Raw genomic sequence first — 24,755 nt, 5'->3', positions numbered from 1 at the left:
GATCTTTGGATAAATACTCAAATGGTAAACTCCAGACTAGGTCTTGGGGTCCAGTGCAAGTGTGGGGGTTAGAAGTCCTGATTTGAATTGGGGCAGGGAGGGGTCTCTCAGTGAGACTTTGAGTGTTCTCTCATTTCCAAGTCTCTTGGATCAGAAATGGGAAGCCTTTCTGATTTCTCCCCACCTACCCCTCACTAAAAAGAAAATTTTGCTGCCATTTTCATGACCACCCACCATCTCAAAGTACTCCTTAGCCACTGTTTGAAGTGAATACACTGTTGTTAGAAGTGCATGAGCCAATTTGTGCACAGCAAACTCCTACAGACAACAACACGCTAACAATAATAAATATTTGTCTCCTCTGATAGTACAGTACTCCTCCTTGAGTGTCAGCCTTGGTTTTTGTACTCAAGTCCTGGAATGGGACCAACTAGTTTCCCATCACCCCCGATGACTGCCATCCTGGCTGAGTCCCCACTGGATTTTACCCGACAGGGTCAAGAGTGTGGTGCTGGATAAGCACGGCAGATCAGGCAGCATCCGAGGAGCAGGAAAATCAACTTTTCAGGCATAAACCTTTCATCAGATGAAGAGCTTATGCCTGAAATGTCGATTCTCCTGCACCTCAGATGCTGCCTGACCTGCTGAGCTTTTCCAGCACCACACTCTTGACTCTGATCTCCAGCATCTGCTGTCCTCACTTTCTCCTTTTCCCCAACAAGGCAAGGGTAGAGAATCTAAATGTAACACTCCCTCTCCCGATACTGACTTGTCTCAAAATGTAACACTCCCTGTTCTGGTACTGATTTGTCGAATTTGGTGCTTTAGACGACAGAGCCAGACAAAGACCACTCCGAATCGAGTACCGGTTGTGGTTAAACCAGAGCCGCCTGCTCGGCCAGCATCAAAACCCAAGCAAAGACCATCCAAAGCCAAGGCCGAGCCGCCTCCAAAGAAGAGGAAAAAATGGCTGAAAGAAGTTGCTTCATCAACGGAATCGGACTCCACCCCCAACCAGCAGAGTGAAGAGGGTGAATGGCTTAGTTTGATTTCTCTTTGCCGACATTTTGTATTTGTGTTGTGTTCATTGTTGGCTCAATCCATTTGGATTTTTTTTATGGAGGAGATATTCAGGAGGTGAATTTCAGGGATGCGGAGGGAATGGAGCACTTTCTAGATTTGGGATCCATTGCTTTCCAGTTCAAGCATAAGAGAAGCTCGGTGCTGAGATAGGCTTCCTTCAGAATGCTACACTGAACACTGATATAGAAAGCTCTCTCTACTCTTTTAAACTGAAAGTAAAATGAAAGTAAAGCTTTCTCGACACTGTTCCAATCAAACACTGTAAAGACAGGTACAGCACAGGGTTAGATATAGGTAAAGCTGTCTCTACTCTTAAACTGAAAGTAAAGCTTCCTTGACAGTGATCCCAAAAACACTCCTGGATAGGTACAGCACAGGGCAAGATAAACAGAAAAGTTCCCTCTACTCTTTTAAACTGAAAGTAAAGCACCTTTACACTGTCCCCATCAAACACCCTGAGGACAGGTACAGTACAAGGTTATATACAGAGTAAAGTTTCTAATATTCTTTTAAACTGGAAGTAAAACTCTCTTTCTGCTCTTTTTAACAAAAAGGTAAAGCTCCCCATACGTTGCCCCATCAAACAGTCCTGGATAGGTACAGCATGGGGTCAGACACAGAGTAAAGCTGTCTCTATGCTGTTCATCAAATACTCCCAGGACAGTTGCACCATTAGGTTAGATACAGATTAGTGTTTGTCTGATTTGAAATGGTTGATGACTTGGAGCTGCTGTCGCTCCCACACCCGTGACCCTTCTCCTTCTAGCTGGCAGTGGTCATGGAAGATGCTGTCAATGAAGCCTTGGTGAGTTGCTGCAGTGCATCTTGTAGGTGGTACACACTGCTGTCACTGTGCTATGATGAAGGAGGAGAATGGGTGCTGATCGGATAGGTAGCTTTGTTCTAGATGGTGTCTTGAGTGTTGCTGGGGCTGCACTTTTCCAGCCTCGGGGGAGTATCCCATCACTCTCCAGGGTTTCCCCATTTAATATGTCCTGTTGGTTCTTACATGGTTTAAGCTGAACCCACATTAGACCAATACATTATCTTTAGTGCTCAGCCTCACACTCCATGCAGTGTAAAATCTTGTTCCCACACCAGCTAATCACCACACCAGTGAGATTGAATAAAGGTCTGGAAGGTTGCAGGCTAGTAAATGCTAGATCAGAGTGGACTAAATTCTTTGAAGATAGGAATGGTAATAAAGTACTGAGATGTTGGAAATCTGAAACAATGTGAAAATGTTGAAGAAACTCAGCAGGTCTGGCAGCATGTGTGCAGAGAGAAACAGTTAACATTTTGAGTCCAATATAATTGCTTCACAACCCTGAACTCTGAAATAGACTCATATTGGATTGAAAACGTGTGAATGTGTGGTGATGTGCGACGCAAAGATACATACAAGTAGATTCAAGCAGGCGCCTTAAGGGAGAAAACAGACAAAACGTAAGTGAGGGTGTTGTATGAATGGGATAGGAGGGTGCAAGGTGAGTCTATGGAGTATATACCATCAGTATGAACCAGTTGGGATGAATGATCAGGACATATTGTATGAGTAATACAGTCCAAGCTCCTGTGGACTTGTGTAATCCAAACTTATGGTCAGTCCAAGAGTGCATGTATTTCTTGAGCAACCCCAGGTGCTGCAAAAATAATCTCACCCTGGGAAATGATTTGTTGAAAGTAAACACAATAAATGGACTTTGAAGTAAAACAAAAGTCTCAGTGTGACCTGGAATCTTTTGAATCCCAGACAGTCTGCTAAAGTTGAAAGCAGTGTAGCTTTTAAAATGTTGCTGCACGGTTTTGTGTTTTGTTGCATCCTGCTTTCAGCAACAGGCATGCCACCACAGAGTGGTGAGGCTCTGTATTAGCTCTAACCCAACTTTTGTTGTGTGTGGGCAATGTGTACAGGGATACTTCCAACCTGCACGTATTACAGCAGTGAGGAGTGTTGAAAGGAATGTTGGAATACATTGGGGAAGCACAGTGGCTTAGCTAGCACTGCTGCCTTATAGTGCCAGGGACCCAGGTTCGATTCCAGCCTTGGGCTACTGACTGGGTGACATGTTCTGCCCGTGTCTGCATGGGTTTCCTCCAGGTGTTCCAGTTTCCTCCCACAATCCAAAGCTTTGCAGGGTAGGTGGGTTGGCCATGCTAAATTGCCCATAGTGTCCAGGGATGTATCAGCTAGGTGGGTTAGCCATAGGAAATGCAGGATTACAGAGATAGGGTAGGGATCTGAGTCTGGATGGGATGCAGTTTGGAGGGTCACTGCAGACTTGATGGGCTGCATAGCTTCTTTCTGCACTGTTGACGCTCTTGTTGCACGGTGAGCTCTGCCTGGGAAAATGGAACATGTAACTAAACAGGGCTAGCATCATACAGAACAGAAAGAGACCATTCAACCTGATATGCTTATGGACAGCCCTTTTTGAATGCTTGGTCCACTTAGCACAACTTATTTTATTGCAGTTTTTGTTTCTTCTTTCCAAAGCTACAACTGACCTTTTACTGCGCTTTCAGGCAGCATTCTCCAGATCCTAACAACTTGGTGTGTTTAACAAAAAAAACGTTCTCCTCATTTCCCTGGCTCTTTTACTGGAATGAAATGAAACATTGGGTTTAGCAAACTTCTACACATACTCAGGGTTCAAAAGTTTCAAGGTTCCATCCATGTATGGACATTATTGTAGAATTCAGGGCTGAAAATATTTGTAATTCACCAATACTCTGCTATAAAGTTTGAAACTGCCCTATCCAATCCATGTTAATTGCTGATGTGGAAATATATTGCAATAGAAAGAAGAATTTGTATTTAGACAGCATCTTTCACAACATTTGGACGTCATACTGTTTTACAGTTAATGAAGCATTTTTCGGTTATTGATGATTTGGTGAATCAAGGAGCATTCGAACCAGTTTGTGCAGAACTAAGTTTTTTAATAAGTTACTTGCCAGATAAGCTATTTCAACTACAAGAGGGCACAGGTTCAAGGTGAGAAACTTTAGGGGAGAAGTGCAGGGAAAAGTTTTCACTCAGAGGGTGGTGGGTGCCTGAAATACATTGCCAGTGGAGGTGGTGGATGCAGGGACATTAGTAACATTTAAGGTTTATCTTGAACGAGAAACAAACAGAGGGATAGAAACCGTGCATGGGCAATAAGTAGCAAGTCTAAATAAGGATTAGGATCATTGCAAGCTTAATGGGCTGAAGGGCCTGTACTGGTGCTGTGCTGTATTGTATTGTATTGTTACATTGTGGATAGTCCATTATAGAGGTGCTATGTCATCACCACCAGTGGTGGGAGGGTATATGTGCAGTGTGATATGTTTACATAGCCAATTGCCATTGTAATTGTGAATGCAGGTATTTGTAGGTTGGTCCAGAATGTGGAAAGCAACTTGTAACCAGGCAAGACTTACAGACAAGTTATTGTTTAAAAATGTGTTGTTACTGCATATAAGCAACCTTCCTGAACGAGATCTACCAGCAAACATTCTTATAGATTGAGGAGTCAGAAATACAGCAAGTCACAAACAAGTCCTTGTGACAAACCTCATTTGTCGAATGGCAGGCTTTGTATGACCACAGTGAGAGTGATCCTTGCTAAACAGGTTCATGACAGGCCAGAGGTGCTATACAATCAAATTCTACCACTTGACCTCGATACAAACCTCTGACACATGTGTGGATGAAAACGTAAATGCTGGTCCCTTTAAGGATGAAGCAGAATGTTTGCCAGAGCTCGGAGAGCGCAGCTGATACTCATTGGAACATAGATTGAATGGGTTTTGCACTGGAAACTAACTAATTGATTTACTGGTGGGGTTTAACAGATGAATCAAAATTCACGGGTGACTTGGTCATAGGAAAATAAATATTCACTTTGGTGTAACAGCACATCTGGATAGTAAAAGAAAACTAAAAAGATTATTTGGAGGGTTGTTGTGGTAGTGTGAGCCAGGTTGCTTGGCTTCAAGCTCCAGCGGTGTGTAATAACATTTCTGAATAGGTTGATTTAAATAAAAACAGCTGGCTTTCCTTTAGAGAGAAGTGGGCACTGTGGGATGTGGAGTACATTATTTTCCCATCAACTCCATTTGAACTTAGTTGCCTCCCCCTTTCCCTACCTTCCCCATAGTTTTGTTATGGCCCAGTAGGCAGTGCTCCTTCTGAGGAAGGGTCACTGGTTCCCGAAATGTTAACTCTGCTTTCTCTCCACAAATGATGCCAGACCTGCTGAGCTTTTCCAGCAATTTCAGTTTTTGTTTGTGCTTGTTAATTGTTTGTTTTGTAGATTATTTGGGTGATTGGGTGATGGTTTATTGAAAAGAGAGGCTGGTTTTCACCAGGAAAGTTGATTTGGAAGGAGAGTGAGCAGCTTGGAGTTTGTATTGAACAATAAAATGGCATTAAACATTTGAGGAAGACAGACTCCTTCTTGGTAAATAGACCAACAACAATATACCAGTGCAGAGACACAAACACATCCCTGAGGAGACCTCCTGCTACAGGCTCAGTAGCACACAACTCACCTTAAACTCAGCAAATGAGGAGTCTATCATTTGGGTTTTGCATTTGTGAAGTAAATGGTGTGTTTTAATTTGAACACAGGCGATTAATCAGAATGCGTCTCTGTCCTGCAGAACGGATCCCAACTGGCCGCATTCTGAATACACGAGCAATGAAGGAGATGTACAAGAGTTACATTGAACTATTAGTCAGTGCGGCCCTTGACCCAGCCATGATCGAGACAATTGAGGCCAACAATGGTAGGAACTATGATGAAATTGTAAACTCTGTATATGGTTTGAGTGAGAATATTCAGCCTCATTTGCTGTTGTTTCCACTCCACTTTACTGTTTTCACTTCTTTTCGTTTTCTCCTCTCCATTACTATCCTTCTCAAGTCCTCTTGGCTGTGTCTTTTGAGCCTACACAATCCCTCTCGTCTCTTCATGTCTCGTTCATTGTTTCTGTTACTGATCTCTCCCTTACAGAACCCACTCTTGGGTGTGTTTGAGATATGAGTTTTAAAAGGAAAACTTGTCAAAGTTTCTGAAAATGTTGTGGGGGTAGAGGGTGGCGTGGTGTTAAGGGGACTAGGTTAGTAAAGTGGAGACCCATGTAAATGTTTTGGGGCATGGGTTCAAATCCCACCCTAGCAGCTGCTGGAATTTAAGTATGAAGGTAGTCCCAGTACTGGTGACCATGACAACTTTGATCGGTGGTTGTAAAAACCCATCCGTTTAGGGAAGAAAATCTGCTGTCCAGGCTGGTATCATGTGACTGCAGATCCAGGGCAATGTGGTTGAAACTTAATTGTCCGCTGAAGTGGACGAACAATCCACCTAGTCCACGGGCCATTAGGGACAGGCAACAAATGCTGGCCTTGCCAGCAATGCCCACATCCCATCAAAATACAAGAAAAAAGGAATTAAACTGCTCTGGGGTTTGGTTGCTGATTTTGTCTTTGCTTTTTGGCTGTAGATGAACTTTATTTACCAACCATGAGGAAAATTGATGGAATTTTAACAGAACATAAGAAACGCGTGACAAAAAGAGTGTCTCTGAGCTCCTCACTCCAGGTATCTGTGTCGATTGCTTATTTAAGTAAAGAATACAGCTTGAGGGTCCGTGGGACATGAAGGTGTGGAGTTCACATCACACAGATAAGGACGGAGCTCCTCAATGGCTCCTTTGTTTAACTACTTTGCTCAGTGTGAAAAAAATAACCTTCCTGGGATGAAGGGGATTGTTTTAGGAGGAAAAGTTGCGCAGTTTGGGCCGACCCCCTTTGAAATTTAGAAGAATGAGGCAGGATCTTATTGAAATATAAGATCTTGAGGGGGCTTGACAGAGTGGCTGCTGAGGGTATATTCCCCCTTGTGCTGGAGTCCAGGGAGCACAGTTTAACAAGTAAGGCTCTTCCATTTATGACAGAGTTGAGGGCATTATTTATTTCTCTCCTTCCAAGCAGTGGCGGCTGGGCCATTCAATGCATTCAAAGCCAAGTTAGACAGATTATTGTTCGATGAGGGAGTTTGGGTGAAGGGGAACAGGCAAGAAAGTGGAGCTAAGGCCACAAGCAGATCAGCCATGATGTCATTGAACTACAGAGTAGGCTTGAGGGGCCAAATGACCTACTTTTCTAATTCTTGTGTAATTGTAAACATTAGGTACAATAAAATGCTTCTGACGTGTAAAAATGCCTCAGGACTCTTATCAGGAGCTTAATCGACCAAAGATTAGACTGTTAAGGAACATCTTAACAGAAAAGAGAGCAAGGTGGAGGGGTTTAAGGAGGGAATTGTGGGCTTAGACCCAGCTTTCTGAAGATATAGCTGCCAACAGAGGGGCAAATGCTGTTGGCATTTCACAAGGGTCCACACTTGGAAAGAACACAATTCTTAGAAGGTAGTGGTGAAGGGTACAGAAGCAGGGAAGCGATGAGGGTTGAGACACCTAAATTTGAGGTGTTGGTGACCATCTCTGCATGTGCTCTACCCCTTAATCCCTGCAAATGTTTCCTTTACAATTATGTATCTTGGTCCCTTTTGGAAGTTAACATTGAGGAGAGATTGTGATGTTGTGGTAAGATCACATGATCATCATTCAGTGGCCCAGGCTGATGCTCCTGTGGGGCATGTGTTCAAATTAGTTGGTTTGAATTCAATTAATAAAAAACCTGGAATATAAAATATATTGTAGTCCCAGTAATGGTGAGGCCATCATGGATTGTTGTAAAATCCTTCTTGTTCATAAATGTCCTTCAGGAAAGCAAGTGCACCATCCTTACTGGATATGGCCTATCTAGGATGTGATTGGCTATTAACTGCCCTCTGAAAATGGCCTCACCAGTCACTGAGTCCAAAGGCAATTAAGAATTGACAACGAATACAGGCCTTGCCAGTGATGTCCACATCTATGATCTCTTTATGTGCATCACAAAAACTGGCTGTGTTTTAAAATAAAAGTCAAAGCTCCACATCTCTCTTCTGATTCTATAGCCAATTATCATGCATTTATGACCTCTGATTACCAATTATCCTATAGGTAGAAATGGTTGCTCCTTATTTAGAATCATAGAATTTTACAGTACAAAAGGAGGCCATTTGACCGATCCTGTCTTATGTCAACTCCCAGTATTATCATAATTTTTAAACCCTTATTAATTCTCTTCTTAACTACTGAAATAAAAGCAGTCACAATTACTCTTATTCATATCAGATTAGGTAAGTTCTTATATTCCTGATTACCCAGCAAAAACCCTCCGTATGTACTCCAGAGTCCTTGACATCCATCTTAAAGATAAAGTTCCCTCTATAGGATCCAATAAAGGATTACATATAAATACTGTTTACTTACTGAATACTGTCAAGCCAGGTGACAAACTCATACACACGGCATTAAACACAACTAAGCTGCACCGTGTGCCTCCGTACTGAGGAAAGAAAGAACTAAATTAGAAAGTAAATCGACACAAATGTACATTATTAATACCAGTCTAGTGAATAATCTTACTTAACATTCAGGGTTAAGCTGATAAAGTGTTAGGTGATATTTGTGCCATACAAATGCCAGGCGATGACCATTTCCAACAAATAGAATCTGACCATTGCCCCTTAACACTCATTGGCATTGCTATCACTGAATCGCCCAATATCAACATCCTGGGTATTATCATGGACCAGAAAATGTGCTAAACCAATCATCTAAGTAATGCAGTTACAAGATTTGGACAGAGAGCCTTGGAATTCTGCAGTTAGTAACTCACCACCTGAATCCCCAAGGCCTGTTCTTTTTATCTATAACACACAATTCGGAGTATGATGGAATATTCTCCATTTGCCTGGATGGATGCAACTCCAATAACACTTGAAAAGCTTAACACCATCCAGGACAAAGCATTTTGCTTGACTGACATTGCATCCACCTCCTTCAATATTAACTCCCTTCATCACTGATACAACACAGCCATAACACACCCAGGCTCCTTAGACAGCATCTTCTGATCCTATAAACTCTAAGGCCTAGGTGGAGCAGATACATGAAGGTACCACCATTTTTAAGGTATCTCCCCAAGCCATACGCCATCCTGGGTTTGAACTTAATCGCTGTTCCTTCACTGTGGCTGAGTCATGTTTCTGCAATTCCCTCCCTACCTGTACTGGGTGTCCTATACCCCCAGGACTGTAGTGATTCAAGAAGGCAGCTCTTTCTCCGGGGCATCTAGGAATGGATAATAAATGTGGCCTAACATCCCATGAATTAATAAAGAAAATGCATTGTCAGGTCAGTGAGATTGCTAAGAATTGAATACAATATTTGGACAAATTTCTGTTTTAGCATGGCACTTAATTTGTCTGCTGCCAGATATGCCCTTGTCACATTTAGATCTTTAAAATTGTCACCAAGATGTGAATTGACAAAGTTGCAGCAAGGAAAACAGGACACCTGGAACGTGAGTCAGCAGGATGAGCAACGAGAATATTGACTTAATCTATCAGATTGAAGGATGAAGAAATTAGCAGCACAAGGCCTGAGAAAATGTTTAACTTAAAGTGCATGAATTAAACTCAAATTGGTTAGAGACAGAGAGAGGAAGAAAAATTAAGAGAGCAAGAAAGGAAAATGAATAGTTTTAAACATTTTAAAGTTAGACTTTACTAATCTCTAACAACAATTAAAACCCAAAGGAATAAGACTTCCCACTTATAGTAGTTACTTTTCAGTGCCAGAGAGGTTGACAGGGACTAATGAACAATTATCATGTTATTAAAAAGTAATTTAGACTGGGATGCGTAGGACTTAACATTCTTGTATTTACCATGCATATCCAGCAAGTTCATACCACTCAATGCAGGTGGACAATGAGATGCCACTTGCGAATGGCAGGCATCTTGGAAAGTAAATCTTTGAAGAATTCGAGTCTCACTGTGCAAATGACCCTTGTGGGGTGTTGCTGCAGCATTTACGCTTCATTAGTGCTGTGAGCTTTGCTGGTCTGTGGACTGGAGAATCTAGACCATTGGGTGACGTTTTGGCCATCTGCATCTGGTGTGTTACAGGAGGGGCTGCAAGCGTTCCCCCAACTGGTTGTTGAGGACTGCGATGCGGACCGCAAGGACAACCCGGCCAGCTCGGTGAAGTTAAACGTGGCTGGGACACCCTATAACCGGAAGACACTCAACCAACTAAAGAAGAATGTACCACGGACACAGGTAGGGCACCAGTCCAGCCAGCCCTGGCTATTTTGGGAGGGAGGCCGTTGAGTTTAACAGTCCTAGAGAAGGTCCAAGGTGTGGGATGGATGGTGCTGCACAGTGAACCCCATTTTTCCAAAACAAAAGTCACATTGCATCAGTGACATTGGGGGTTTGGGGGGAATATGAGGATGGTTGGAAAGGTTATTTCTAATGCTTGTTGTGTTGAATAGCTAATTGACCTGTGGCTCTCCCAACTTTCATGGCCACTCTGCTGAACACAAGAAGACCCATGAAATTGTACCTGAGTCAGAGACGTCGGAATGTAGTTGCAAGAGGTGGTCATTTACTTCTTGAGCCTGCCTGCCAACTGATTTTACTTGCTGTAGTTTTGTATCCCTTGTTAAATAAAAAGAAAAAGCAGGAGAGAAAAGGCAAAGGACTCCACATAAGTGAATGTTTTGTATGCAACACAGAGTAATGGGCCTTTTCATCTCCTGGCTGCATGATTATCTCTAATAAATCTATGCTATGTTTACACCTTGGGGACTTGCTGCAAAGGCACACACTATTTAGTAATAGTGATATCTCTGTTATTTGATATAAATCCCTTAAAATTAGGCATTTTCAGGCTCTACCCCTCATCTTCACCAAATGCGTTGGCCAACAAAAGTGATCGGGGAAAATAATTTTTAGTCATTAACCAATGCTGAAGAATCAAATGATATTTGGTGCTCAGAAAGCTGTTCCTTTTCACTTCAGTAGTGTAGAAATGGGTCTCATCAGTGGTATAAAACACTTGTTAGACCTCAGCTGGAGTGTTGTGTACACTTGTGGTTGCCACATTGTAGGAAAGGCAGGAAAACCGACATTTCGGGCAAAAGCCCTTCATCAGGAACCCTGATGAAGGGCCTTTGCCCGAAACGTTGATTTTCCTGCTCCTCGGATGCTGCCTGACCTGCTGTGCTTTTCCAGCACCACTTTGATCTAAACTCTGGTTTCCAGCATCTGCAGTCCTCACTTTTGCTTACATTGTAGGAAAGTTGCATTGGAGAGAGTACAGATGTGATTTACAGGAATGAGACACTATAATGATGAGGATAGATTGAAGAAACTGGGACTGTTTCCCTTGGAGTGAAGAATGCTGAGAGGAGATCTGATATAGGCATTCAAAAGAATGAGCGGACTGGATAGAGTAGATATGGGGAAACTGTTCCCGCTTGTAATAGGAACAATAGCATGAGGACAAACTTAAAATGATTTGCAAAAGGAACATATATGATGTGGGAGGAAAAGTGTTTTTTCACTCAGTGAGTCTTTATGGAGTGCACTGCCAGGAACTTGTGCTGGAGGTCAGTTAAATTGAGGCATTCTCGAGTACATTCAGTGATTATTTGGGTAGAAGTAGTGTGCCAGGATATGAGGAAAAGGAAGGAGATTGGCACTAATTAATGATGCCCATTTGAAGAGCTGTTGCAAACATGATAGGCCAATAGGCCAAATGGCCTCCCTCCGCCCTGTAATTCTATGCAAGTATTCGATACTGGTGTGGCCGTTTGAATTCTATTATTGCAGTTCACTATCATCGAGACTAGCTCACTTTCAAACATTCTCTCTTGCACATTAGCAAATCAAAAAGTTGGACTTGCACTCAGCAATCTCCTTTTTCAAACACTCTTGACTTTGAATCAAACGGTTCTTCACTGGAACAGAGATCACATCAGTAATGCTGTATTCTCCTGGACTGGTTTTGATAGCCTGAAAGAGACGGTGATGAATTTTTCCAGAATGTGATTACCCCCTTTTTGTTTTTGGTTTACAGCCTCTCCCAGGTGATTGGATAACCAAATGGGTGGGGAAGTTGGGAAAAGGAAGAGTGTGGGATTGGGTGGGATCTGTCTAATCAGGATGGCTGTGACCATCAGGTATAGGTTTGGTGAAACAATGATTTTTTTTTTTCCTATCTACCTTTGGGTTTTGTCTGTGCACATTTGAGGAGGGGAGGAGGTTGCTGGCTGGTTTACAGACTGGCAGTAGCCATGCTGTGCCCTCATCGATCACTGAGACCATCCTTTGCTTTGTTTTCCAGGACTTCCAAGTGGAGGCGGAGAAATTGCAGTTTTACACTTTGTTCCACTCCCTCCATCACTACAAATACCACACATTACTGCATTGTAAGGAGCAGGTGAGCTGGTTTCCTCTCTTGTTCAATTCTTCTCATCCTCCTAAACGCAACATTTAATCTATTCTTGTTACGCCTCCCCACCTAACTCCCTGCCATCATCTCACCAAACGCCTAACCCTCGGTAGTGTGGAGGAATTAGAGGAGCAAGAGTTATTCTCCTCAGAAGATGGATTTTACGGCACTTTTCATCATTACAAAGGATTTTGATTGAGAAAACTGGCAGGAGGGCTGGTAATCAAGGACATGGATTTTATGTGGTCAAGGAACCTGAAGCGGTGTGAGGATTTTTTTAAAAGTGTATTGGGATGTGTAGTTGTAATTTAGAATGTGCTACCTAAAAAAGGCAGAGGAAATCGATTCAGTCAAATTTCAGAAGTGAATTGGACGAATACTTGCAAAGAAAGATTCATAGGGAAATACAGCAAGTGCAGGTGAAGTGGATCTAATAGGGTTGTTCTGGCAAAGACCAGGGACAGGCACAGTGGGCCGAATGTTATCTTTCCATACTGTCTGATCTACTTCTGAAAGCCACAAAACAATCCATATTAATTCCCTCTGGGCTTTCTTTGGAGCATGGATGGCGGCTCGTTGATCTAACTTCCTTGTCTCCTAGTACAGACAGCAGAAATGAATGACTTCCTTTTGTGGAGTTCCATTCCCCAGCTCTGTAATGAGGAGATCAGTCAGAAAGGGAAGTACTTGCCATTGGTTCACACTCACAAGCAGGTTCAGTGGGCCAAATGGCTAGCTTCGTTCAGTGTTTTATTGTTTTATTTTCTGTGAAAGAAGGCATTGCTGACTTCTGTTGCCCCTCTCTAATTGCCCCAGATAATGTGGTAGTGAGCTGCCTTGAACTGCTATAGTTCATGCGGTGCAGGCCCACCAGAGTACTGTCGGGGAGAGAGCATCCTTGTGCCAGGAAGGGTTCTCTAAATTGTCATTCGCCAACTCATTTTATGAGCTTCGTTTGAAGATCTCTCTTCAGGAAGGAGGTACTCCATTCAGAGAAGCAGTGAATTACATTGTAAACCCAGTCATAGATTATGGTACTGCAGTGAGATCTAGATTCGTGAGCCAAAGACTGATTGCTCAGTTGAATTCCTCTCAATCTGGTTAACACCAGAAAAGCTGTTGCCAGGGTTTTGTTTTATAGAGAGGTTCCTTTTACACGTGAGCTGGAACTCAGCCCATGATGAGGATGAGGTGGAGACTATCAGGGATTCCCAAAAGGAGATTGGATGGGTTCATAGAAATAACACCGCAGGGCTACAGTGACAAGTAGGAAAATGGGACCAACTGGATTCCCCTGCAGAGAACCAGCCTGGAGGCATTGGGCTATAATAACTCCACGGTGCTAACAATCCTGTCCCTTTTAGGGAGAGTAACTATCAGTGTAATATGGAGTGGTCTAAACGTGTTCTGGTGAAAGGTGACAGACCTGAAACCTTAACTCCGTTTTCTTGTCTGTCCCTGCACGGATGCCTGGCCAGCTGTTCTGGTATTTTCTGTTTATATTCCAGTCCTAGGCAGTCTGATTCTCAACAAGACCATAAGAAATAGGAACAGGAGTAGGCTGTTCTGGTCCCTCAAGCCTGCTTCGCCATTCAGTGGGATCACGGCTGATCCGACATTCCTCACGTCCACTTTCCTGCCCTTTCTCCATAACCCTTGAATCCCATACTGATCAAGAATCTATTTATCACAGTCTTAAATAGACTGTGACAAGAAGTTCCAATGCCTCTCAACCCTTGGGGTAATCAGGGGCTTGGTGATAATATTGACCTGGTCAGAAAGTGTGATGGGTAGAGGGAGGATGGCAGATTGGCACTGCGGGACATTAGTTTCATTCATAATTAAACCTGTCCCCTGCCTTGGTGACAGGCTGACATTTAAATCTCTGATGGAGACGCAAAGCCTTTAACTCAGGCTTCCAAAACTGGAATAATCAATTCGATGTTTAACTGTGACCATGTAGAGCTGTAGGAATTGTTTACTCCTTGGCTTGTGATACAGACATCAGATTATTTTTAAGAACAAATTATTTTTTTCTCATTCAGAAATTGTGCCATGACTGGTGACTGGTTTTAACATGGCTGCCCCATCTTTCATGATTCATTTTGAAAGAACTATTATAAGCTAAAATTAAACCAAGCTTTCAATGCAAGAAAAGATAGTGACTAGGGATTCAATAGCACAGTGGTTATTGTGTGAAAATGGATATCAGGGGCCTGAGTGATTTGAGTTTGAATGCCTCCATGGCAACCAGGGAACTTGTGTTCAATTGATTAAATAAAATCTAAAATAAAGATCTAAAATAAATTACTGGGTTGCAATGGTTGCTACTGAGTTTCTATCTGCTTTAAATTAAGTTCTTTAGGGAAGGAAATCGGCTGTACTGATACAGTCTGGCCTGTATGTGCCTTCAGACCAACAGAACAGGTTCAGCAAGCCATTTTAAAATGGTATTTAAGAAGGTCATAGAGAGTCCTACAGCATGGAGACACACCCTTTGGTCCACACTGACCAAAATGCCCATCCACGCTAACCCCATTTCCCTGCCCTTCACCAATATCCTTCTAAACCTTTCCTATCCATGTATTTTCCAAATGCTTTTTAAATGTTGTTAATATACCCGCCTCAACCACTTCCGCTGGCAGCTCATTCCACATGTGTACCACCCTCTGTGTGAAAAGGTTGCCCCTCAGGTTCCCTTTTATTCTTTTCCTTCTAACCTTAAACTGATGCCCTTTAGTCCTTGATTCCCCAACCTTGGGAAAAAGACTGAGTGCTGTCGCCCTATCCATGCCTCTCATGGTCATATACACTTCTATAAGAACCCCCCTAGGCTCCTACACTCGAAAGAAAAAAGTTCTAGGTCCAACCTCTCCCTAGAACTCAGATCCTTTCCACAATCAGTTAAAAATGGGTAATAAATGCTGATCTTACCAGAAAGCCCCTCATCCTGTGAATAAACTTTTAAAAAGCCCTGAAATTTAACGTCCAAACTTTTTTAAAAAATTCTTTCATAGATACAAGTGTTACTGACAAAGTCGGTATTTGTTACCTATCCCTTAACTGAGTGGCTTGCTAGGGCCATTTCAGATGGTAGTTAAGAATTAACCACATAGCTGAGGGTCTTGAGTCACAAATACCTGTAAGGACGGCAGATCCCTTTCCCTAAGGGAGGTTAACTGAACAAGGTGGCCTCTTGCAACAATTGATTATAGTTTTATGGTTAAGCCTTGTTGAGACTAGTTTAAATTCCAGATTTTATTAATTTGAAATCAAATTCCACCAGCTGCCATGGGGTGATTTGAACTCATGACCCCAGAACAATAGCATACGAGTTCAATGATGTTCCTACTATGCCGCTGTCATGGTTAGTAACTGTCAATCACATAGGAACTCCCTGTCTGCCTCCCCCCACTCCCATTCTTGCAAAGAGCAGAGGGCATCAGAACAATAGATAACAGGTTAAAACTTAATAGAATACTGAAAGGAGGACAGTGGCTATCTAGAGATCCCTATACCATTTGATAAGTGTAAAGACCTTGAGGTGATGACCTGAGCATTTACGACACAACATGACAGATGTTGTAAATTTAGTGAGAACTGCAGGATTCTCACTAAATTTACAACAAGAGCAAGATTTATGCTTTGAAACTCAGGAGGAGGCCATTTGTTCCATCTCTGCATGCTAGCTCTTTCCGTGTTCTACACCTCTGAATTTCTTTTCTCTCTCTATCCATAACAGTACAAACATTTTCTCACTGTTGTTTGCTTTTTGTAGTCAAAAACCAGATTGGGAGAGTAAATAGCCTTTAAAGATGGCCAAAAAATAATGCAGATTTGCGATTATAAAGTCCCGTGGTTGTATAGGTTTTGAATATTACTGATGCAAGAGAGGTACTGCCAAAGCTTTTCATCTTCCACTGCTATGGATGAATGTAAGAATGCCAAATTTCAACTGATTGCAACATTTTATACCACAGGAGAAAAGGGTGCTGACTGGGTGGTAAAATATTTCTGTCTGAGGTGTTGGCTTCAGTTTGTCAGATGGGCTTGTAATGTGGCTTGTCTATGCTCACTTGAAGCAACACATTCGGAAACAGAGACCCTCTCTCTGCAAACAAAAGGAATATGTTTGAGACTTCAAGTTTATTTTTGAGTGACAGGGAAGCTTGGAGAGCCTATATTGCCCCACAGCTTACCTCTGGGCCAATTGGAATGCACAGGTGATGGTGTTTGCTTTCTGTCTCTTTCTGCAGACGGACACTCTGTCGGAGGTGAATGAGGACCTGGGCCAGGAGGAGATTGTGCAGCAGTGTATGCGGAATGTAGCGTGGCTGGAGAAACTCTTTGACTCGTTCAGCGAGCTCCTTACACAGGTGCAGCAGCAGTGTGCGTGACACCTCCCGCGATCAACAAGGCTGCCCAGGACTATCCTTTTTCTCTCTCTCATTCCTCCATTCCCCCTTCACTCCATCCCAGATCCCCCCTTGCTGCCACTATGTTGTTCCCAGTCCCGGTCCCTCCCTCCGACGCTGGACTCTTCGTCCAATCCGAAAGGACATAGGACTTGACATCAGTGATCAGTGGAGCTGGCCTGACTTTCATCACCGGATTTACGGTTTTATTTTTTGGGATTGTTGTTGTTGCTGTGCAGTGATTTCAGTACAAAAATATTCAGTTAGGATTGTTGAATGACTTATGACTTTCTTCCTTGCCCCTCAGATAAATCCTGACAGCCTAGGCCTCGACCTGCTCTCAGAGTATTGAGGGACATTGAGGCTTTATGAAAATGGCAGCAGATGTGGGGCATGCTGGGAGGAAGGAGTGTGGAGGAAATGCCCAGTTGAACGCCTTGCAAAAAAAATGTGGTAGTTCCTTTTTTTGCAACCCCTCCACCTCACCCACCTTCTGAACATGCTATCTGCCGTTCGATGAGATGAGTTGTGGCCTACTCACCAATGCTCCATTTGAGGGTCACGTATTAATCTAATTGATTAACGGTTTCCTTTCTCTCTGGTGAAACTGCGTAAAAAACACAGCTGGAAGGTGGGTGTTTGAGGGGATGGGGTCAGTGATCAAAATGGCTTCCACACTGGCCATGGTGACCTGAAGTGTAGCAGAGAAAGGCCTGCAACAGAGGAAAAGAAACAGTGTTTAAAAAAAAGAAAAACAACATTAAGACAAAGGTTACATTTTCTTTTATTTTTTAAAAAAGACAAACTTTCATTTAAGTTTAGGTCAGACTGCCTATCACGATTTGTCTTTTAAAAACAAAAATGAATTCAACCCCTTCGGGAAAGTAAACTATGATCGTATCCTTGCCTTTAATCACAATCCACTCCCTCATTCTCAATTTTCCTCAGATTCCAAATTTTCTAAAGAGATAGTCATTATTGGTTGGAGCACTGCCTCCTTTTACTCTGATCCGATCCGGGTCTCATGTGGTCAGCAAGGCAGACTGCCTTCCGTTGGTTATTCCTAGTGTTGGATATGTGAGATAATGGATAGCCCGATATGTGATAGCTGATACCTCACTGCTCTGGGCAGGTTGCTGACAGTGGAGGTGAGGGTGGCAATGTTTGAGTTATAATTGTCTTGTTCTTCCCTCCCCAATCCCCATTCCACCCCTACTCTTTCTAACACGTCGCTGTCTGACTCTTGTCAATTTGGAAGTTGTAAACTATCACTGATTCAGCCTGATCTGTTGTCCAGTACTGATTCTTCCATCACTAATCTCACCTGTTCCCTGAACGCACCTCCTTTATGCCATCCAGTCCCAGCCCCCCAGCCCCTTGGCATTTGCTTAACCCTAACACCCCCCAATACCCCCACCTCCTTTCCAAAGGCAAATTCCTGAATATAACAACTTGACCTAATTATTGGTCGGTCCAGGGGAGAGGGCGTGGATTTTTTGTTCCCTTTGTAGGAGGCAAGAACCAAAGTCAGAGGTGAGCAAAAAATGTCACACACGTAAACCATCAGGCCGCTTGACTGACCACCTGGGTGGGATGCTCCCTATCCAACTGTCCCACTGGGCACCCCTTGGCTTTTCCTGAGTGTTAGGGAAGGGGGATTCCCTTGAGTATTGTGCTTCCCTTTCTCCGAATACGCCATTTTACTCAGTCACTTGCTTTCTTTGCTTGTCTCATGAGCTGCTGATGTGGTGTGCCAGCTACTTGAGCAGAGATCTGATTGCGATGTTATATTTGGACTTTTCCCCGGCCAACTGACCAGGACAGAGTTAGGATATAAAATAGGCAACTTGTCAACATGTTAAGTGTTTCTGCAGAGATTCCAGTGCTCTCCTAATTTGGAAACTTCAAAGTCCAATATAAATCTTTTCTTTTTACTGCTCGAGCATTGGAGGTGAGGTGGGGTGGGGGAGGTTGGAGTGAATTGCTGGCTTGTCTAACTTGTGCTGTCTCTAAATTGATCTTAATTATGTGGTTAGAGTTTTGAGAAGCCAATGTATCCAGTCAGATAAAGTCTATGCAGATGCCATGGTGACTGGGCTAGTTTGCCAGTCAAACCTGACCCCTGATATCTGTTTTCCCATTTTGGTTGCTTACCCCTCCCAATGGCCCCACCCCCTTTTCCGATCCCAACAGGTAAACAAAAAGCTGAAGGGTTCTATTTGTAAGTTCGTGTGCTTAATAAGTTAAATTGAACCGAGATGACGTGAAAGTGTAGGAATGAGAGATTGAATGCTGGATCAGCCATGTGCTGCATATTTAATGAATGGCTTTGGGTAACACTGCAAATGGCTGCCATTCAAGTGGGCACGTGACTTAATACTCAAAATGGCTGCCTTCAAAAGGACATGTGACTGGATGGTCAAAATGGCTGCCACTCTGGAGGACATGTGACTGGATAGTCAAAATGGCTATCATTCTGGATATGAGGCAGCTGGACACTACAGATGGCTGCCTCCTTGGAGGGTGTGTAATTGAATATTAGAGAACAGATGACTGTAAATAGCTACCAACTTCAAGAATGAGTGGCAACTGAACACAATTTTACTCTGGACCTGGGAGGTTGGGTGCAAATGAAAATTTGAAATGGCTGCCAGTCTGGGATGGATATGACATATGGCTGTCAGTTGCAAAGGGCGAAAGACTCCAAAGATTGATTTCTTTGGAAACAGGTCCCTCAATCAAAGAAGACAATCCTTCCCTCCGAAAATAGGCCTTGTTAGGCAATCCCACCGCACCCCTGCACCACCTTATAACCTCCCACCTACCCCCCTCAAAAATAACTTCAAAAAGATGAACAGTCTAACGTTAGCAGTTGCTTCAAAGAAAGACATCCTGGGGTCCCATTGACATGACCTTGGTGGATGTAGGACAGGAAGGGAAAACCGGGATGGCAAGGGTGGTGGGTTGTGATGCAGGGGAGGGGAGAAATCCCAGTAAGAAAGGAACTCTGTGGGGAGCAGCTTTGAGCTTTATTTAAAAACTCATTAAGATGAGGTTGAGTGTGACACACTGCAGCAGGTTTTGGACCTAACTTTCCGATTTTAATCAATTAAAAGAAAATCTCCCCCTCATCCTTTTAACAAGAGAATTAACTATTTAAAAAAAAACAAAAAAAAAATCTAACGCTGGCTGAATATAATTTAATCAAGTTTTCAAGTTATTTAAATGCATTTTACTGATTCCATGTCTCTCTTTCCTTCCAGTAAAACAATTTTACAAAAAAAAAATTAGATTCTGTCCTTCTTGGGTGCTGAGTTCTCTGAAGCGCTTTTTAAAATAGTGGCTACATGCCAAATCTCCAGTGTATATATTGTACAGAGCAAATGTCCATGTACTATATTATATTTGAGAGAGGTAATCAATTCTTAACAGAGGAAAAAAAAAATGCAAGGTTGCTTAGCTGTGATGTTCAGTCTGACTGGACCTTATTAGTACCTGGTTTATATAATATGTTCTGAGACTTGTCAAGTGTCCTATTTTATTCAGAAAGGTAGTTTACGACAAAATGGATTGGTGCACCCCTACACAGAGAGACAGCAAGTGGGGGGATGAACTTGCCTGTGATAGGATTTGTCTAACCCTCCCACTTTAGCATAACAGACTCGGGCACCCTGAACTAATGGCTGCAGCCCTACGGGTGTGGATCTCGGTTGCTGCCAGGAGTTGGGCAATAATTTCAGTTCCTTGGAAGTGAGGGACAAATGGAAATGAAATTCAGCCAGAACTGCTGCTCCTGATGCCATTGAAGCCCCCACTGTCTGCAGCATTACGTGTGTGTGTGTGTGTTTGCGAGAGAGAGAGAGAGATAAGAGACTGAGAAGAACAGTACAGCAGAGTAACGATGCTTATCTCAGTTGGATTTCACATGGGGCATCTGTCAGCTCAGGGTGTTGCGCGGGGCTATGATGCCTGTCCGGATTGAACACACACCATGACTCTCTGGGCTTGTGCGCGAAAGCAAGTCACAGGGAAGAATGACAGTGTGATCGGAGGGTAGAGTAAACCTGTAGAGGCAGTCATTTTCATCTCTGGTCAATCTGATGGCCACAGTGGAAGATATTAGCTGAAAGATGCCCTGTTCTGAACTGGGATATCAATTTCTGACTGCATAATGTGACACTTGTCTGGTTTCCAATTTTCCCCTCATGTGGCTATATCCAGAAATGACATTTTTGCCCCATTAGTTTTTGTGAGCACTTCAATATTAGGCATGAGATCCCAACTTCACCGAAACCCCAAAAGGCTCTGGTAATGATATCACTCCTAGCCAACCATCTGTATGAATGTGCCTGAGAGTGATGCTGCTTTTTATCTTTCTTCAGTCCCTGAGTTTTGTTCCCCTTTGCACATTGTGTACATAAGACCACAAGGCATAGGAGCAGAAATAGGCCATTCAGCCCATTAAGTCTTTTCCACCATTCTATGAGATCATGGTTGATCTGATAACCCTCCACTCTACTTTCCTGCCTATTTCCCTTAACTCTTGTTTCCTCACATATTAACAACTTGTCCATCTCAGCCTTGAATATACTTAATGACCCAGCCTCAACAGATCTCTGTAGTAAAGAATTCCACATGTTCACTACCTCAGAGCAAAAAATTTACTCCTCATCTCTGTCTTAAGTGTATAACCCCTTATTCTGAGGTGATGCTGTCTGGTCCTAGACTCTTCCCACAAGGAGAAACAACCTCTCCATATCTACCCAGTCAAGCTCCCTGTATTTTTCAATAAGGTCACCTCTCATTCTTGCAAATTCCAACATTACTGGCCTAATCTCTCAAGCTTTATCCTCCATACCTGGAATCAGCCTACAATTCACTGTGTGAAATTCTGGTGGATTCACATCTATATAGCAATGCAACATAGTTGCTGTTGTCATTGTGGGAAACATAGAGCCAACACTTGAGCACAGCAAGCTCCCACAAACAGCAATATGTGAAGGACTGGATCATCTGAAGGTTGGAAGATCCATGTAACCCCAGTCGAGGCAAAGCTTCCCTGGCCCTGTTCTTCAGAACACTGCCACTAAATTTTCTATGTAGCCTGACTGAATCTTCTATGTAGCATCGAAATGCCTGACTGAATGTTAGTTGTGCATCTCATCACCACCACCAAACCCCCGACCCCCCAAAAACTTTTATGGCACTGATCAGCCCATTGTATCCATACTAGCCTTCTGTAGAGTAATCCAGTCAGTCCTGTTCCCCGGCTCTACTATTGTCTCTAGTATCTCGCTCAAGCAGACATTCCTCTTGTGTTCACACATTGCTATGGCGATTGTGTATTGGCTGTTTAGAAAAGTTGGCACATTATCATGAAGCTTCATTCCAACATTCAGGCACTTGTCCACCAGCACTGTCACTGGATTGTAATCTGAAGTAAGAGCCTGTAGCTGAATCAATGGAATGAGAGAGTTGATTTATTGAGTCATTATGATTTTTGAGTATCCTGTGGATTAAAAGAACTTTTAGGGTTTACTTTTCACTAACTTATCAATAATGTTTGGATTGGTGACTGTGTGTCTGTGTGAATGGAGCAAACAGTAGGTAACCCTTGGATATGGGAAATTTCTTCTGGCCAGGGCCACAGGAATCTTCTAGAACTTTCATTATATGATGTATTGGGTTGCCAACTCTGGCTGGACAATTTCCTGAAGGTTTCATCACATTGACAACCTCCCAATCACAAAAACTTTGTAACAACTAAAAACCCAAAAGCTTTCGAACTGAAATGTCAAAATGTTTCCTTGATCTTGTTCCCAGGTTTTAGCTCCTAACATTTTCCATGGAGATTAACCTATTTTTCTGATTGACCTGTTCGGGGGTGTTATTACACACCTCTAGAGCAGGTGGGACTTGAACCCAGGCCTCCTGGTCCAGGGGGTAGGGACACTAATGCTGTGTCACAAGATTGTCATCCCCTGGAGATTAACCTTATTTGTCAACCTCGGATACACCTGCCCAAACAAGGAGCATTGTCAACCCTAGACAGGTGATGCCATTTTTTCTAATCCCTGAACCACGCCTGTATCCTCTCACTGGATGCTGCGGTTGTAAACTGAGTGTTGACCATCAGTTTACCATTCACTCTTCTTGAAATGTCCTGGGAGATGCCCATTGGTTTGGTGAAACTAGTTGGGACTTTGGGAAGGGGGAAGAAGGATTTTTCATTGGATATTCTTCCTGAAATCACTATTGTCCTGCCCTCTAAACAAGCTATTGAGCTTGTTGCTCCTGTTATTTATGTGTACGGTCCACCCTTCACTGACTTGCTGGGTCACTTCAGAGGGCAATTAGGAGTCACCCACATTGCTGCAGGTCTGCCACATTGCATTTAGGCCCATCTGGGTGAGGAAAGCAAATTTTCTTCCTAAGGGGAACCAGATAGATTTTATTTCTAATTAAAGTTAAAATTCCCCAGCTTCCATGATGGGATTTGAAGGCATGTTTCCCGATCATTCATCCAGTAATATTCCCTTTACTGCTGAAGTAGATGAGTGAGAAAAACAAGTGAGTGATTGGACCTGGGGAATTTTATTTTCTTTTAGAAACAGGGGAATTTGCTATTAATTCTCAGAAGGACTACTCCTTCCCTTTTCTAGGGACTTTTCAAGAGAATGATCAAGACAGTCCTAAAAATAGCCACTCCTTGTTGGTGCCCCGATGAACCAGTTGAGTTTCTTACTGTCAGTCTGACACCACTTTGAAGATTCCTGAGTGGGACTTGGGTAGCCAACTCTGATTGAATGGATACCTGAAGTTTCATTGAGTAATCTCTAACAGCCTCATTGCCTGCTCACCCTCCACACCTATCATCATGACGTTTCCACCTTCCCACAGCCACAATGTCCTCCTCACCTGTCGGTTTTTTCATCCCTATTTTTCTAATTTTTGTTTTAACCCAAAGCAAAGTCCAGTTTTTTTTTCATTTTCCATCCAGTTATCTTTCATGCCCAATATAATTGTTCTTTCTCTCCACTGGGTTTACTAATCTCAGCAACGTCCTCCGCAATGAACCTTTATAATTTTTGAAGGTTCCAGGATAATCCCACAGGAGCTGGCAACCACTAGGAGAGTTGGGGACTGAAGGGTATGAGTGCAACATGGTTAGGTGGTGGGGTGGGAAGGGTGGAGTGAGGGGTAAACAGTTTAAGAAGTGTCTCAACATGTCACAGAGCCCCTTTCCACTGGGGTGGCACATTTGATGACTAGGAGTGTGGGAGACCACCTTGCACACTTAAACTATGTTTTAAGTTTCTGCAGTTTGCTTCTAAAGGCAGCGGTGTTGGCACATTTTAAACCTTTTTTGTTGTAAACTACTTTTCTGAGTTGCAATGTTTTCATCCCTCTCACAGACACACATACACACACACACTTTCTCTCTCTCTCTCTCTCTCTCATTATGTACTACTTATTATTGACTTTTTTTAATGACGTGTTTTAACTGTACAATGTTATGGCCTGAAAGGTATTGTTACTGTTTCTGATTTGTGTTTCTGTATTGATGTTACATATATTATATATTTTTAATTGTTTAATAATGTCCTGCAAATGTTATTCTTTTCCTAATACTACCCTCCCCTCCCCCACCCCACCCATCGGCCCCACTTCCCTCGCAAAATGTAAAACTTGCGTTGTATACTGTGTCCACAGAATGAAAAAAAAACACATTCTTCCTCTGTATCGTTTTTTTTCTAAAAAAATAGTTTAACCTCTTTTGTGTTTTAAATGATGAATAATTCATTCGCTGCTTTCTGCATTTTTTTAAAAACCTGTTTTAATATGGTTGTG

The 24,755-nt window shown here is 42.8% G+C and overlaps 1 protein-coding gene across 1 annotated transcript in view; it reads left to right on the top strand.

The window, feature by feature from the left end:
- The window catches only part of LOC122542016 (proline-rich protein 12-like), an 81,024-nt gene extending 56,534 nt beyond the window's left edge, over window positions 1-24,490 (top strand). The window contains exons 10-16 of the mRNA XM_043679308.1: window positions 369-508; window positions 723-1,031; window positions 5,734-5,859; window positions 6,577-6,674; window positions 10,158-10,310; window positions 12,382-12,477; window positions 16,746-24,490. Coding sequence (XP_043535243.1) covers window positions 369-508; window positions 723-1,031; window positions 5,734-5,859; window positions 6,577-6,674; window positions 10,158-10,310; window positions 12,382-12,477; window positions 16,746-16,886 — 1,063 coding nt within the window. The 3' untranslated portion in view covers window positions 16,887-24,490. The remainder of the gene's footprint in view (window positions 1-368; window positions 509-722; window positions 1,032-5,733; window positions 5,860-6,576; window positions 6,675-10,157; window positions 10,311-12,381; window positions 12,478-16,745) is intronic.
- Window positions 24,491-24,755: the final 265 nt, after the last annotated feature.

Source organism: Chiloscyllium plagiosum, chromosome 39 (genome assembly GCF_004010195.1).
Source record: "Chiloscyllium plagiosum isolate BGI_BamShark_2017 chromosome 39, ASM401019v2, whole genome shotgun sequence".
Taxonomy (NCBI): Eukaryota; Metazoa; Chordata; class Chondrichthyes; order Orectolobiformes; family Hemiscylliidae; genus Chiloscyllium; species Chiloscyllium plagiosum.
The sequence above is the reverse complement of the archived record's forward strand: the minus strand, read 5'-3'. Positions and strand labels throughout refer to the sequence as shown.